Source organism: Pseudophryne corroboree, chromosome 1, assembly GCF_028390025.1.
Source record: "Pseudophryne corroboree isolate aPseCor3 chromosome 1, aPseCor3.hap2, whole genome shotgun sequence".
Lineage (NCBI taxonomy): Eukaryota > Metazoa > Chordata > Amphibia > Anura > Myobatrachidae > Pseudophryne > Pseudophryne corroboree.
In genome coordinates this window covers 364,910,918-364,923,941 of record NC_086444.1, presented here as the reverse complement: position 1 = coordinate 364,923,941, position 13,024 = coordinate 364,910,918, and the positions used below count along the sequence as shown (strand labels likewise).

The window sequence follows — 13,024 nt, the reverse complement described above, 5'->3', positions numbered from 1 at the left end:
GTTTTTAGTGGTTCAAACCAATGTGATTTTAAGAAACTCAACACCACGTTGAGATCCCAAGGTGCCACTGGAGGCACAACGGGGGGCTGAATATGCAGCACTCCTTTTACAATGTAAGAACTTCAGGTACTGAAGCTAATTTTTTCTGGAAGAAAATCGACAGAGCCGAGATCTGTATCTTAATGGAGCCTAATTTTAGGCCCATAGACACTCCTGCTTGTAGGAAATGCAGAAATCGACCTAGTTGAAATTCCTCTGTTGGGGCCTTTTTTGGCCTCACACCAAGCAACATATTTCCGCCATATGCGGTGATAATGTTTTGCAGTTACATCTTTCCTGGCTTGAATCAGCGTAGGAATGACTTCCTCCGGAATGCCCTTTTCCTTTAGGATCCGGCGTTCAACCGCCATGCCATCAAAACGTAGCCGCGGTAAGTCTTGGAACAGACAGGGCCCCTGCTGCAGCAGGTCCTGTCTGAGCGGCAGAGGCCATGGGTCCTCTGATATATTTTCTTGAAGTTCTGGGTACCAGGCTCTTCTTGGCCAATCCGGAACCACGAGTATCGTTCTTACTCCTCGCCTTCTTATTATTCTCAGTACCTTTGGTATGAGAGGCAGAGGGGGGAACACATAAACCGACTGGTACACCCACGGTGTTACCAGAGCGTCCACAGCTATCGCCTGAAGGTCCCTTGACCTGGCGCAATATCTTTTATAGCTTTTTGTTGAGGCGGGACGCCTTCATGTCCACCTGTGGCCTTTCCCAATGGTGTACAATCCTTTGGAAGACTTCTGGATGAAGTCCCCACACTCTCGGGTGGAAGTCGTGTCTGCTGAGAAGATCTGCTTCCCAGTTGTCCACTCCAGGAATGAACACTGCTGACAGTGTTAACACATGATTTTCCGCCCATCGGAGAATCCTTGTGGCTTCTGTCATCGCCATCCTGCTTCTTGTGCCGCCCTGTTGGTTTACATGGGCGACTGCCGTGATGTTGCCTGATTGGATCAGGACCGGCTGGTTTTGAAGCAGAGGCCTTGCCTGACTCAGGGCATTGTAAATGGCTCTCTGTTCCAGAATATTTATGTAGGGAAGTCACCTGACTTGACCAAAGTCCCTGGAAGGTTCTTCCCTGTGTGACTGCCCCCCAGCCTCAAAGGCTGGCATCCATGGTCACTAGGACCTAGTCCTGTATGTCGAACCTGCGGCCCTCTTGAAGATGGGCACTCTGCAGCCACTACAGTAGAGATACCCTGGTCCTTGGAGACAGGGTTATCAGCCTAATGCATCTGAAGATGCGACCCGGACCACTTGTCTAACAGGTCCCCCTGAAAAGTTCTTGCATGGAACCTGCCGAATGGGATTGCTTCGTAGGAAGCTATCATTTTTCCCAGGACTCGCGTGCAATGATGCACCGATAACTGTTTTGGCTTCAGGAGGTCTCTGACTAGAGATGACAGCTCCTTGGCTTTCTCCTCCAGGAGAAACACTTATTTCTGGTCTGTGTCCAGAACCATCCCCAGGAACAGTAGACGTGTCGTAGGAACCAGCTGTGACTCTGGACTGTTTAGAATCCAACCGTGCTGTTGTAGCACTTTCCAAAATAGTGCTACCCCGACTAGCAACTGCTCCTTGGACCTCGCCCTTATAAGGAGATTGTCCAAGTACGGGATAATTAAAACTCCCCTTTTTCGAAGGAGTATCATCATTCCGGCCATTACCATGGTAACACCCTCGGTGCCATGTACAGTCCAAACGGCAGAGTCTGGACTTGGTAATGGTAATCCTGTACCACAATCTGAGGTACTCCTGGCGAGGATAGTAAATAGGGACATGCAGGTAAGCATCCTTGATGTCCCGGGATACCATGTAATCCCCCTCGTCCAGGCTTGCAATAACCGCCCTGAGCGATTCCATCTTGAACTTGAATTTTTTATGTATGTGTTCAAGGATTTTAAATATAAAAAGGGGTCACACCGAACCATGCGGTTTCGGTACCCCAAACCGTGTGGAATAGTAACCCCGTCCTTGTTGGAGTAGGGGCACCTTAAGTATTACCTGCTGGGAATACAGCTTATTAATTGCGTCTAGCACAGCCTCCCTGCCTGAGGGAGTTGTCGGCAAGGCATATTTGAGGAAACGGCGGGGGGAAGACATCTCGAATTCCAGCTTGTACCCCTGAAATACTACTTGAATGAAACAGGGATCCACCTGTGAGCGAGCCCACTGATCGCTGAAATTTTTGAGACGGCCCCCCACCGTACCTGGCTACACCTATGGAGCCCCCGCGTCATGCTGTGGACTCAGAGGAAGCGAGAGAAGAATTATGATTCTGGGAACAGGCTGACTGGTGCAGCTTTTTCCCTCTTCCCTTGTCTCTGTACAGAAAGGAAGCGCCTTTGACCCGCTTGCTTTTCTGAAGCCGAAAGGACTGTACCTGATAATACAGTGCTTTCTTAGTCTGTGAGGAAAACGGAGGTAAATATATTTCTTCCCAGCTGTTGCTGCGGATACGAGGTCCCAGAGACCATCCCCAAATAATTCCTCACCCTTATAAGGCAGAATCTCTATGCGCCTTTTAAGGTCAGCATCACCTGTCCAGTGACAGGTCTCTAATACCCTCCTGACAGAATGGACATTACATTCATTTTGGATGCCAGCCGGCAAAATATCCCTCTGTGCATCCCTCATATATAAGACGACGTCTTTAATATGTTCTCATGTTAGCAAACTAGTATGTTTGACAGGGTCACCGACCACGCTGCAGCAGCACGCTCTGCAGGTTTCAGTCTAGTACCTGAGTGTGTAAATACAGACTTCAGGATAGCCTCCTGCTTTTTATCAACAGGTACCTTTAAAGTGGCCGTTCCTAAAACGGCAGTGCCACCTATTTTGACAACCGTGTGAGCGCCTTATCCACCCTAGGGGATATCTCCCAGCGTAACTTATCCTCTGGTGGGAAAAGGTACGCCATCAGTAACTTTTTAGAAATTACCAGTTTCTTATCAGGTGGAACACACGCTTTTCACACACTTCATTCATTCATCTGATGGGGGAACAAAACACTGCCTGCTTTTTCTCCCCAAACATAAAAATCCATTTTTAGAGGTTAATGTCAGAAATGTGTAACACATTTTTTATTGCCGGGATCAAGTCACGGATGTTCCTAGTGGATTGTGTACATGTCTCAACCTTGTCGACACTGGAGTCAGACTCCGTGTCGACATCTGTGTCTGCCATCTGAATGAGTGGGCGTTTTTGAGCCCCTGATGGCCTTTGAGACGCCTGGGCAGGCACGGGCTGAGAAGCCGGCTGTCCCACAGCTGTTACGTCATCCACCCTTTTATGTAAGGAGTTGACACTGTCGGTTAATACCTTTTACCTAACCATCCACTCTGGTGTCGGCCCCACAGGGGGCGACATCACATTTATCGGCATCTGCTCCGTCACTATATAAGCCTCCTCCTCAAACATGTCGACACAGCTGTACCGACACACCGCACACACACAGGGAATGCTCTGACTGAGGACAGGACCCACAAAGCCCTTTGGGGAGACAGAGAGAGAGTATGCCAGCACACACCAGAGCGCTATATAATGTGGGGATTAACACTATAACTGAGTGAATTTTCCCCCATAGCTGCTTGTATATACAATATTGCGCCTAAATTTAGTGCCCCCCCTCTCTTTTTAACCCTTTGAGCCTGAAAACTACAGGGGAGAGCCTGGGGAGCTTTCTTCCAGGTGCACTGTGAAGAGAAAATGGCGCCAGTGTGTCTGAGGGAGATAGCTCCGCCCCTTTTCCGCGGCCTATTCTCCCGCTTTTTTCTGGATTCTGGCAGGGGTATTTACCACATATATAGCCTCTGGGGCTATATATTGTGGTATTTTTGCCAGCCAAGGTGTTTTTATTGCTGCTCAGGGCGCCCCCCCCAAGCGCCCTGCACCCTCAGTGACCGGAGTGTGAAGTGTGTATGAGGAGCAATGGCGCACAGCTGCAGTGCTGTGCGCTACCTTGGTGAAGACTGATGTCTTCTGCCGCTGTTTTTCCGGACCTCTTCTTGCTTCTGGCTCTGTAAGGGGGACGGCGGCGCGGCTCCGGGACCGAACACCAAGGACTGGGCCTGCGGTTGATCCCTCTGGAGCTAATGGTGTCCAGTAGCCTAAGAAGCCCAATCCGGCTGCAAGCAGGCGAGTTCGCTTCTTCTCCCCTTAGTCCCTCGCTGCAGTGAGCCTGTTGCCAGCAGGTCTCACTGAAAATAAAAAACCTAAATCTATACTTTCTTTCTAAGGGCTCAGGAGAGCCCCTAGTGTGCATCCAACCTCGGCCGGGCACAAGATCTAACTGAGGCTTGGAGGAGGGTCATAGTGGGAGGAGCCAGTGCACACCAGGTAGTCATAAATCTTTCTAGAGTGCCCAGCCTCCTTCGGAGCCCGCTATTCCCCATGGTCCTTACGGAGTTCCCAGCATCCACTAGGACGTCAGAGAAAGAAATATTACATTAAGTAGATCGCGTTTATAAGTCATCCTTAGGGTCAGTTGTGTGGTGAGGGACAAGATTTGCTTCTGCTTGGCCACATATTTTATGACTGGCAGCCACCAGCACTGATTTTGCCTATTATATTAACCATGAATAATTTGAATTGGTCCTGGACCACCAACCCAGGGCACCCCTGCAAGTGTCCCGAGGCACCCCAGGGAGCCACGGCACACAGTTTGGTAACCTCTGCACTATGGGCTCTATTGATTATCCAGTGCTAACCCCTATTTCATATGTATTACATAAGAAAATCAATTATCACCAGTAGCGGCTGTGATACCGCACGTGTCCAAAAAGGGGGCATGGCCTCACAAGAAATCCCCCCACTGACATCACTACAGGGCACTGCAGGATAATGTCACACCATGTATTGTCCGCACCACTCTTGTGACACCTCTGGTTATCACAGGTATGGCCAATTTATGGGTAGTCGTCTCTAATTTTACTAACTACACTCTGGACATAGGAATCAGGTTTCAGGTACCAGGAAAATTACTACTTTCCTATTGGCAAGATCAGTAATACCAATCTGTATGTGTGAGAAGGCATTGAAAGGGAGAAGCATTTGGAAGGCATGCTGTTCCTTGTACTGCTAATGGGAGATCCTGGGGATGTCTCCCAGGTAAGCTGGCCGTCTGGATGCGTTTTAGTATGAGCCTTTATCATGATGCCTTACTGTAGACAAATCACATGGCCCTATGTGGGCACTGCCATTATGTAGTGTTAGGACTGCTGATATCGGAGAAGCCTTGATGCGGCTCAGCAGCTAAACATGTCTTTTGCAAATGCATGCGACCAATTTCTCTGAAATTCTATTACCAGATAGGTTCAGATATGGTTACAGATAATTTTTAGTTTGCTGGGGGGATACCAGGAGGGGAAACGCACTCCCTCTCTCTGCTGTTTGTTTGTGGCTCCTCCCACTTTCTAGCACCTGATATATAAATATCTCCAGGAATGATTGAACAGCTGCCACTGTTTGTTTGTATGTGTGAGAAGGCATTGAATGGGAGCAGCATTTGGAAGATATGCTGTTCCTTGTATTGCTAATGGGAGATCCTGGGGTGGCTCCCAGGTAAGCTGGCCGTCTGGATGCGTTTTAGTATGAGCCTTTATCATGAGGCCTTACTGTAGACAAATTACATAGCCCTATGTGGGCACTGCCAATATGTAGTGTTTGGACTGCTGATATCGGAGAAGCCTTGACGCGGCTCAGCAGCTAAACATGTCTTTTGCAAACGCATGCTACCAATTTCTCTGAAATTCTATTACCAGAGAGGTTCAGATATGGTTACAGATCATTTTTAGTGTGCTGGGGGGATACCAGGAGGGGAAAAGCACTCCCTCCCCCTTTCTAGAACCTGATATATAATTATCTCCAGGAATGATTGAGCAGCTGCCACTGTTTGTATTATCTATATTAACACAGACTTTCTCAGGAGCAGTATTCCCAACCACAGGTGTCCTGTTTTGAGTTTATAACATAAACTCTCCCAGAGTGCGACTGAACTTATTATCCACTCACTGGTCATCTCACGGTTCGACGATTGCAACATTTTTCTCACTAGCCTCCCACCTCAATCCACTCTAATAGCTAGACTTATCTTCCTCTCCCGCCGTTCCACAGCTGCCACGACAAAACCTGCACTAGCTCCCATCCTCTTCAAACTCCTCACCATCACATAGAAGACCCTCTCTAACTCCACTGATCCCTACATCTCCAACCTCATCTACTACATACTCCCTTCCACCTTCTGCGGTCGGCCAATGTCTGTCGCCTCTCCTCTACCCTAATCCCTGCATCCTATGCATGAATCCAAAATTTTGCCCCCACTGCCCCCCTTCACTGGAACGAGCTTCCGCACAACCTAGTCTTGAGGCAACTCTCCCAACCCAATGCATCATACCTTGGCCATCTATGCCCCACCTTCCGCTTGCTCGCACCTCATGTCTCTCCACTCCCCCTAGATTGTAGTCTCCTTGGAGCAGGGCCCTCTTTCTTCCTGTTCTCACGGGATGCGGTCAAGATGTTGCCTGTCGGAATCCAGGAAGTCGAAATACCGACGCCTGGATCACGGCAACATTCTGAATCCTGACGACGGAACTCTGAATGGGCCAGGAGACCGACGCTGCCATCCCAACAGACGGAATCCTGACCATACAGTAGGTATACCCATATTCTTAGGTTTGGGGCCAGGGGAAGGGGGGTTAGGCTGGGCGGGGAGGGTTAGGCTGCAAGGAGAGTGGGTTATGGTTAGGCACCCCCCTCCCCACTTATAGGCTCCTTGGGAGGGAGGGTTAGGTTTAGGCAGCGGGGACGGGGGTTAGGATTAGGCACCTACACGGTGGGATTAGGGTTAGGCACAAAGGGGAGAGATTAGAGTTAGGCTGTGGGAAGGGAGGGTTAGAGGCTTTGGTAAAGGGGAGAACACCCCTTACTCAGTCGTCTGTCTTTTTTGAAGCAGTATCCCAGGCTCGGTATTACGAAAGCCGGGATCTCATAGGGATTCCGTTCTCAAAACCCACTTCTCTCACACATCAATTACAACTGTCTCCTACTCAGCGAATGTCTATACCTGCATCTCCTCTCGCTCGTTACTGTTTATCTCTTCCAGCGGCTGCCCGCCCCTAGTAGTACGCTGATTACTCCTATGCTTTCTTATATCTCAGCTGTATTGTGTACTGGGAACTGTGGTGCTAAGTGTTACCTGTGCTCTGTTTTAGTTTTTCGGTTACTGTAAAGTTCTGTGTACCCTGTGTTGTTCTAATGTGTGCTGTACGTATGGCGCTGCGACACACTTGTGGCGCCTTATTAATAAAATGTCATAATATTAAAAATAATAAAAGGGGAGGAGCTTTCATGAAAGTGAATCATGTGGTCACAGTGTGGGTGTGATTAGAGTAGTACTTGTGAAAGCTATAGGCATGGCTTATATTACATAACCACTATTATCTGTCCTGGACAAATGCTGGGAAGAGATAAATGAAGAACTGAAGTAGTGTACTGTAGAACAGCACAAGGCAGAGTGACGCAGAGCAGCGCTGTCATATCATGTCCCCACATTGCTACTGCAGTGTAGGTAGAGGCTAGATCTGTGACTGAGGCGAGCCAGGCAACATTCAGACCGGCGCCAGGACGTACCTTCTACCAGCCATTGCTGCAGCCAAGCACCGGATGCGCGGTCCATGCAGCAGCTGTGGTACAAGTCAGACACCGGTGACGGCGGCAACACTGCAGCGTCCCCTCCAGATCCTCCGGCGTTATGTGTCCTTCCTTGGGCATGCGCAGTGCAATCTCTTGCTGCTGCTTGCCGGAGAGGGGATCAGCGCTGAATGAACGAGCACGTTTGCTTGTGTACCGAGGCGCATAGACCGGCTGCTCTTCTTCCCCTCCACATACACAGAGGCAGGCGGTGACCCACACTTTATCCAGTGGGCCCAGTGCCAGATGCGATGCCAGGCTATATAATTGCAGCGGGGGTATAGAGGGCCGGCATGCCGGTCATTAGAGTGCCTTACATGTAGTCCTGTACCGCTGCGCACCCACTGACGGGGACAATGACCGCATCAGCATCCCGCTCATGTGCCGGGACTCCGCACAGATGCCCGAGGCTGGCGGAAGTGGCACAGGATGAGCTAGGTAAACCTGGCACTTGACACCTGACTGCAGCAGCTGCTACGCCGAGTACAGCGCTGTTATTGTCGGACACGCTGCGAGCAAATCATGGCTCAGCCGGGCTTCACCTGGCACCATCATCACATCCCGACGGTCACCCGAGCTTACACTGGTGCCTGCCTGCTCACCACTGCCGCCGTGGTAAGGGGCAACGAGAGGGTGGGAGGGATCCGGGGAACATCGCACCTCACCATCAGGTTACCAGCTGGCGGCAGACATGCATGCTGCTCCTGTGCTGGCAGGAGACAGACACGGGGGAGCCTAGTAGTACCAGTGATGGGCCTCCCCATGACTGTCCGCAAGTTGAGCTTTGTTGGGAAAGCTCCTACTTTCAGGTTCACATACTGTAGGTCCAGTCCTCTATAACACATTTGGGGGGCAATTCGAGTAGCTGCAGCTTCTGGGCCCTGTGCTCACAAGCTAATATTACACACATTAGGACAGATGGACTAAGCTTGGAAAAGTGATAAAGTGGAAGGTGATAACACACCAGCCAGTCAGATCTTGTCAGTTTTCAATCCCAAGCCTGTAACATGACAGTTAATAGCTGATTGGCTGGTGCATTATCACCTTCCACTTTATCACTTCTCCAGGCTTAATACATCTGCCCCATCGTTTGGTATATTTTTATGAAATGTGCTCCAGCGGGCTGAGTACTAGATCCCAACTGTAAGAAGGCCAACAGGCAAATCCTGATGGCTTCCAGGTAAGTATTTCACAATAACCCCCACCTGCTGCCTAACCCGCAAGGGTCAGCACTACCCGATAATGATATTTAAGGTTGTGTGTATATATATTATAGAAGTTGAATAGAAAACCAGACACACCTGTAACTCACATCTGCAAGTTCAAAAACCCCTTTCCCATCAATACCCAACATACTTTTCACACATCATGTAACCCATTTTTCCACTTCTTAGATAAAATCACCTTTAATACTGCACTGTGCACTGACACTTTGCCTTAAAATAAGAATTTTACCTATTTTCCACATGATCTGTAAACAAAAATCCACATTTTGAAAATTTATAATTGAATAGCAGAAAATCACGTCTGTGTTAAGACATTTTCAGCCACCTCGTGTCCAACTTTATCTTACTATTTCAAGTCATTGACTGAAAACATCAACTACAAAGTTTACATTTTGATTGTAACAAACATCAGCTTTTAAGCATCTGTAAAAATATAATTTTGAATTTGCAGCAAGCGTTTTATCTATGGCAATAATCTATAATTTCTCCTCTACAGCAAATGCAGCTCATCACTCCATTCCAGCTTTACATCAACCCTGACCTAATCTTCAGAAAGCTGCAGGTGAGTCTGGATTTAATCCTCACATCTGCAGTTTCATTTAAACAGAAGCAAAAGGGCAAATTAATAAACAAATTATAGATTTCATTTATAAGTCATAAAGGTAAATATACAGTTTAAAGTGTAATGCAGTGTTTATTAAATACATATTTCTAAAGTATAAGTCAAATAGACCAATATTTTGTGTTCTATCAATAGCAGCTGGTAAAGGGGTTGGTTATTCCCCTAGGTCAGGCATGTCCAAACTGCGGCCCTCCAGCTGTTGTGAAACTACATATCCCAGCATGCCCTGACACAGTTTTGCTGTCAGAGAATGCTAAAGCTGTATCAGGGCAGCAGGGCCGGTTCAAGGGCGCAGAGCGCCCCGGGCAGGAAAGGGGCGTGGCATAATACAGGGGGCGTGGTGAGTCACGCCCCCTGTACATTGAAAGCGCCACTTGAATGCTGAGCGGTGCGCGATGACGTCATCGCGCACCGCACAGCAAAAGGTCCTCTCCACGAAGAGAAACTAGACGCTATGCGTCTAGTTCCCTTCGTGGAGAGGACCTTTGCTGTGCGGTGCGCGATGACGTCATCGCGCACCGCTCAGCAGTTACTCTCCACGAAGGGAAACTAGACGCATAGCGTCTAGTTCCCTTCACAGGAGGCGCCGGGGACGGCAGCGGGCAGCGGAGGCGGACGGGGGACACAGCGGGCAGCAGTGGCGGATCTTGCCACGGTGCGGCGCCCTCCGGAAGGCGGCGCCCCGGGCAAAAGTCCTGCTTGCCCGTGGCAAGAACCGCCACTGCAGGGCAGTCTGGGATGTGTAGTTTCTCAACAGCTGGAGGGCGGCAGTTTGGACATGCCTGCCCTAGGTGTATAAATATATAAAGAAAAAGCAATATATACCAGCGCTGGCTGTATTAAGAAAAATACACAATAAAATATAAAAATATTCACAGGACGGTAGGTATTTAAAAAGGATTAATATGTTTATATTAAATATATTAATCCTTTGTAAATACCTACCGTCCTGTGAATATTTTTATATTTCTAAAGTATGTAATGTGCTTGACACAATTATAAATTCAGTACATCTGTAGTTAAGAATGTTCTGTTGTCGTGGGAATTCTATTAGCTTACACTAGGTGACTGCATGTGTACAGTGTGACAGTATTTAATATCCATTCATTTTTGTTCAGACACTAGACAACCCAGGAGAACATAAAAGGGATCTAAAAGGGATATAAAGTAATCTGCAGTATATTGGTTAATCCAATAAATAACCCTTTGTTTGTTGCATACACTGATTTTACAGCAATGTTATATTGTATTATAAGCATTAATGTGACAGTGCCATGGCACATAAGATCGGACTGTCTTTTGGATGATGACACAGGCTTTGGTTGATGGTGTATTAGCATTCCATATGTCATGATTATGAAAAGCAAAATAGGCCATCTGTCTTCTTTTTCACAGGTTTGGAGACTGGTAACCAACTTTCTCTTCTTTGGACATATGGGTTTCAGTTTCTTTTTCAATCTGATTTTTGTGTATCCTTTCTTCATTGGCACAGATAAAGCTTTTACACTAAACTCAATTTCTCTTACGTCCTAGAGGATGCTGGGGACTCCGTAAGGACCATGGGGAATAGACGGGCTCCGCAGGAGACATGGGCACTAAAAAGAACTTTAGATATGGGTGTGCACTGGCTCCTCCCTCTATGCCCCTCCTCTAGACCTCAGTTTGATACTGTGCCCAGAGGAGACTGGGTGCATTACAGGGAGCTCTCCTGAGTTTCCTGAAAAAGTAATTTTGTTAGGTTTTTTATTTTCAGGGAGCCTGCTGGCAACAGACTCCCTGCATCGAGGGACTGAGGGGAGAGAAGCAGACCTACTTAACTGCTAGGCTCTGCTTCTTAGGCTACTGGACACCATTAGCTCCAGAGGGAGTCGGAACGCAGGTCTCTCCTAGCTGTTCGTCCCGGAGCCGCGCCGCCGTCGTCCTCACAGAGCCGGAAGATAGAAGCAGGGTGAGTATGGGAAGAAAGAAGACTTCATAGGCGGCAGAAGCCTTCGGATCTTCACTGAGGTAACGCTGCGCGCCATTGCTCCCGCACAACACACACACACGGCAGGCACTGTAAGGGTGCAGGGCGGGCGCCCTGGGCAGCAATTAAACCTCTGATCTGGCAAAATCTGGGCTCTGCATTATAGATAAGAGATCCCCCGTCAGTTTTTTGAAAGTAATCGAGCGGGACCGAAGCCCGCCGCTGAGGGGGCGGAGCTTGATCCTCAGCACTCACTAGCGCCATTTTCTCCACAGCACACCGCTGAGAAGCTGGCTCCCCGGACTCTCCCCTGCTGAACACGGTGACAGGGGGTTTGAAAGAAGGGGGGGGGGGGGGCATATAATTTGGTGCAGTGTTTTTTTATATATATATATATATATACATATATACATACATACATACACAGGTTGAGTATCCCTTATCCAAAATGCTTGGGACCAGAGGTATTTTGGATATCGGATTTTTCCGTATTTTGGAATAATTGCATACCATAATGAGATATCATGGTGATGGGACCTAAGTCTATGCGCAGAATGCATTTATGTTTCATATACACCTTATACACACAGCCTGAGGGTACTTTTAGACAATATTTTTTATAACTTTGTGCATTAAACAAAGTGTGTGTACATTCACACAATTCAGTTATGTTTCATATACACACAGCCTAAAGGCCATTTAATACAATATTTTTAATAACTTTGTGTATTAAACAAAGTTTGTGTACATTGAGCCATCAAAAAACAAAGGTTTCACTATCTCACTCTCACTCAAAAAAGTACGTATTTCGGAATATTTGGATATGGGATACTCAACCTGTATAACCATCCCCAAATTACGGCACTGGAAGCTGATTTCAAATGTAGAAAGTGTATTACAGGGTAGACGTTTCGGGGCTCACGCCCCGTCCTCAGTACCAAATACAAACAACAAGTGTAGATACATAAAGACATTTAAATACCTGACAGGGTCAGCGCCGTCCCCGCCGCCGCACACCGGGTCCTCACCCACGGCAATCACCGCTCACTTCTCCCCTTCCTCTGACGCTGCGGTTGCCATAGTTACGCACAGCGTGCGTCTCACAGACTCCACAGCCCGGAAATCAAGGGGGTTGGAATAGAAGCAGTCAGGAGGAATCCTCTGTACCAGCTGACCGGGGCAGACGAGACCCTGTAAAACACCAATTAACAGACATTAAAAAACATAAAGCAAATCACAAAACAAAAATACATAAACCCATACATAAATACAGCAACAGGGAATATGGGTTGCAAAGGAGTGTCTGTGTATGGAATGACCACATAGCTAGGAAGTGTGTCGCCGCATGCGTATGCAAATATTATCACATGTATTAGATCAAATCTATAAAGGCTAAATTGCCTTGAACTACATAGCAATGATAATCTATTTAACTGTCAACTATGGTATAGCTACAAACAGGAATTATAA

General features: G+C 47.8%; 2 protein-coding genes across 10 annotated transcripts in view; one reads left to right on the top strand and one right to left on the bottom strand.

Moving 5' to 3' along the window:
* Positions 1-7,850, bottom strand: part of SLC2A11 (solute carrier family 2 member 11) — a 251,620-nt gene extending 243,770 nt beyond the window's left edge. Inside the window, exon 1 of the mRNA XM_063912987.1 lies at positions 7,681-7,850. The gene's annotated coding sequence lies outside the window, so the exon portion shown is untranslated. The remainder of the gene's footprint in view (positions 1-7,680) is intronic.
* DERL3 (derlin 3) overlaps positions 7,478-13,024 on the top strand; it is a 49,644-nt gene continuing 44,097 nt past the window's right edge. For 2 of the 9 annotated variants that reach the window (XM_063912990.1, XM_063912997.1), the window contains exons 1-3: positions 7,782-8,355; positions 9,463-9,528; positions 10,984-11,057. In XM_063912990.1, the coding sequence (XP_063769060.1) occupies positions 8,263-8,355; positions 9,463-9,528; positions 10,984-11,057 (233 nt within the window). In that variant the 5' untranslated portion in view covers positions 7,782-8,262. Of the gene's footprint in view, positions 7,615-7,781; positions 8,356-8,423; positions 8,561-8,775; positions 8,921-9,462; positions 9,529-10,983; positions 11,058-13,024 lie in introns of those variants that run through there. The other 7 variants (XM_063912992.1, XM_063912993.1, XM_063912996.1 and 4 more) reach the window with 7 other exon arrangements.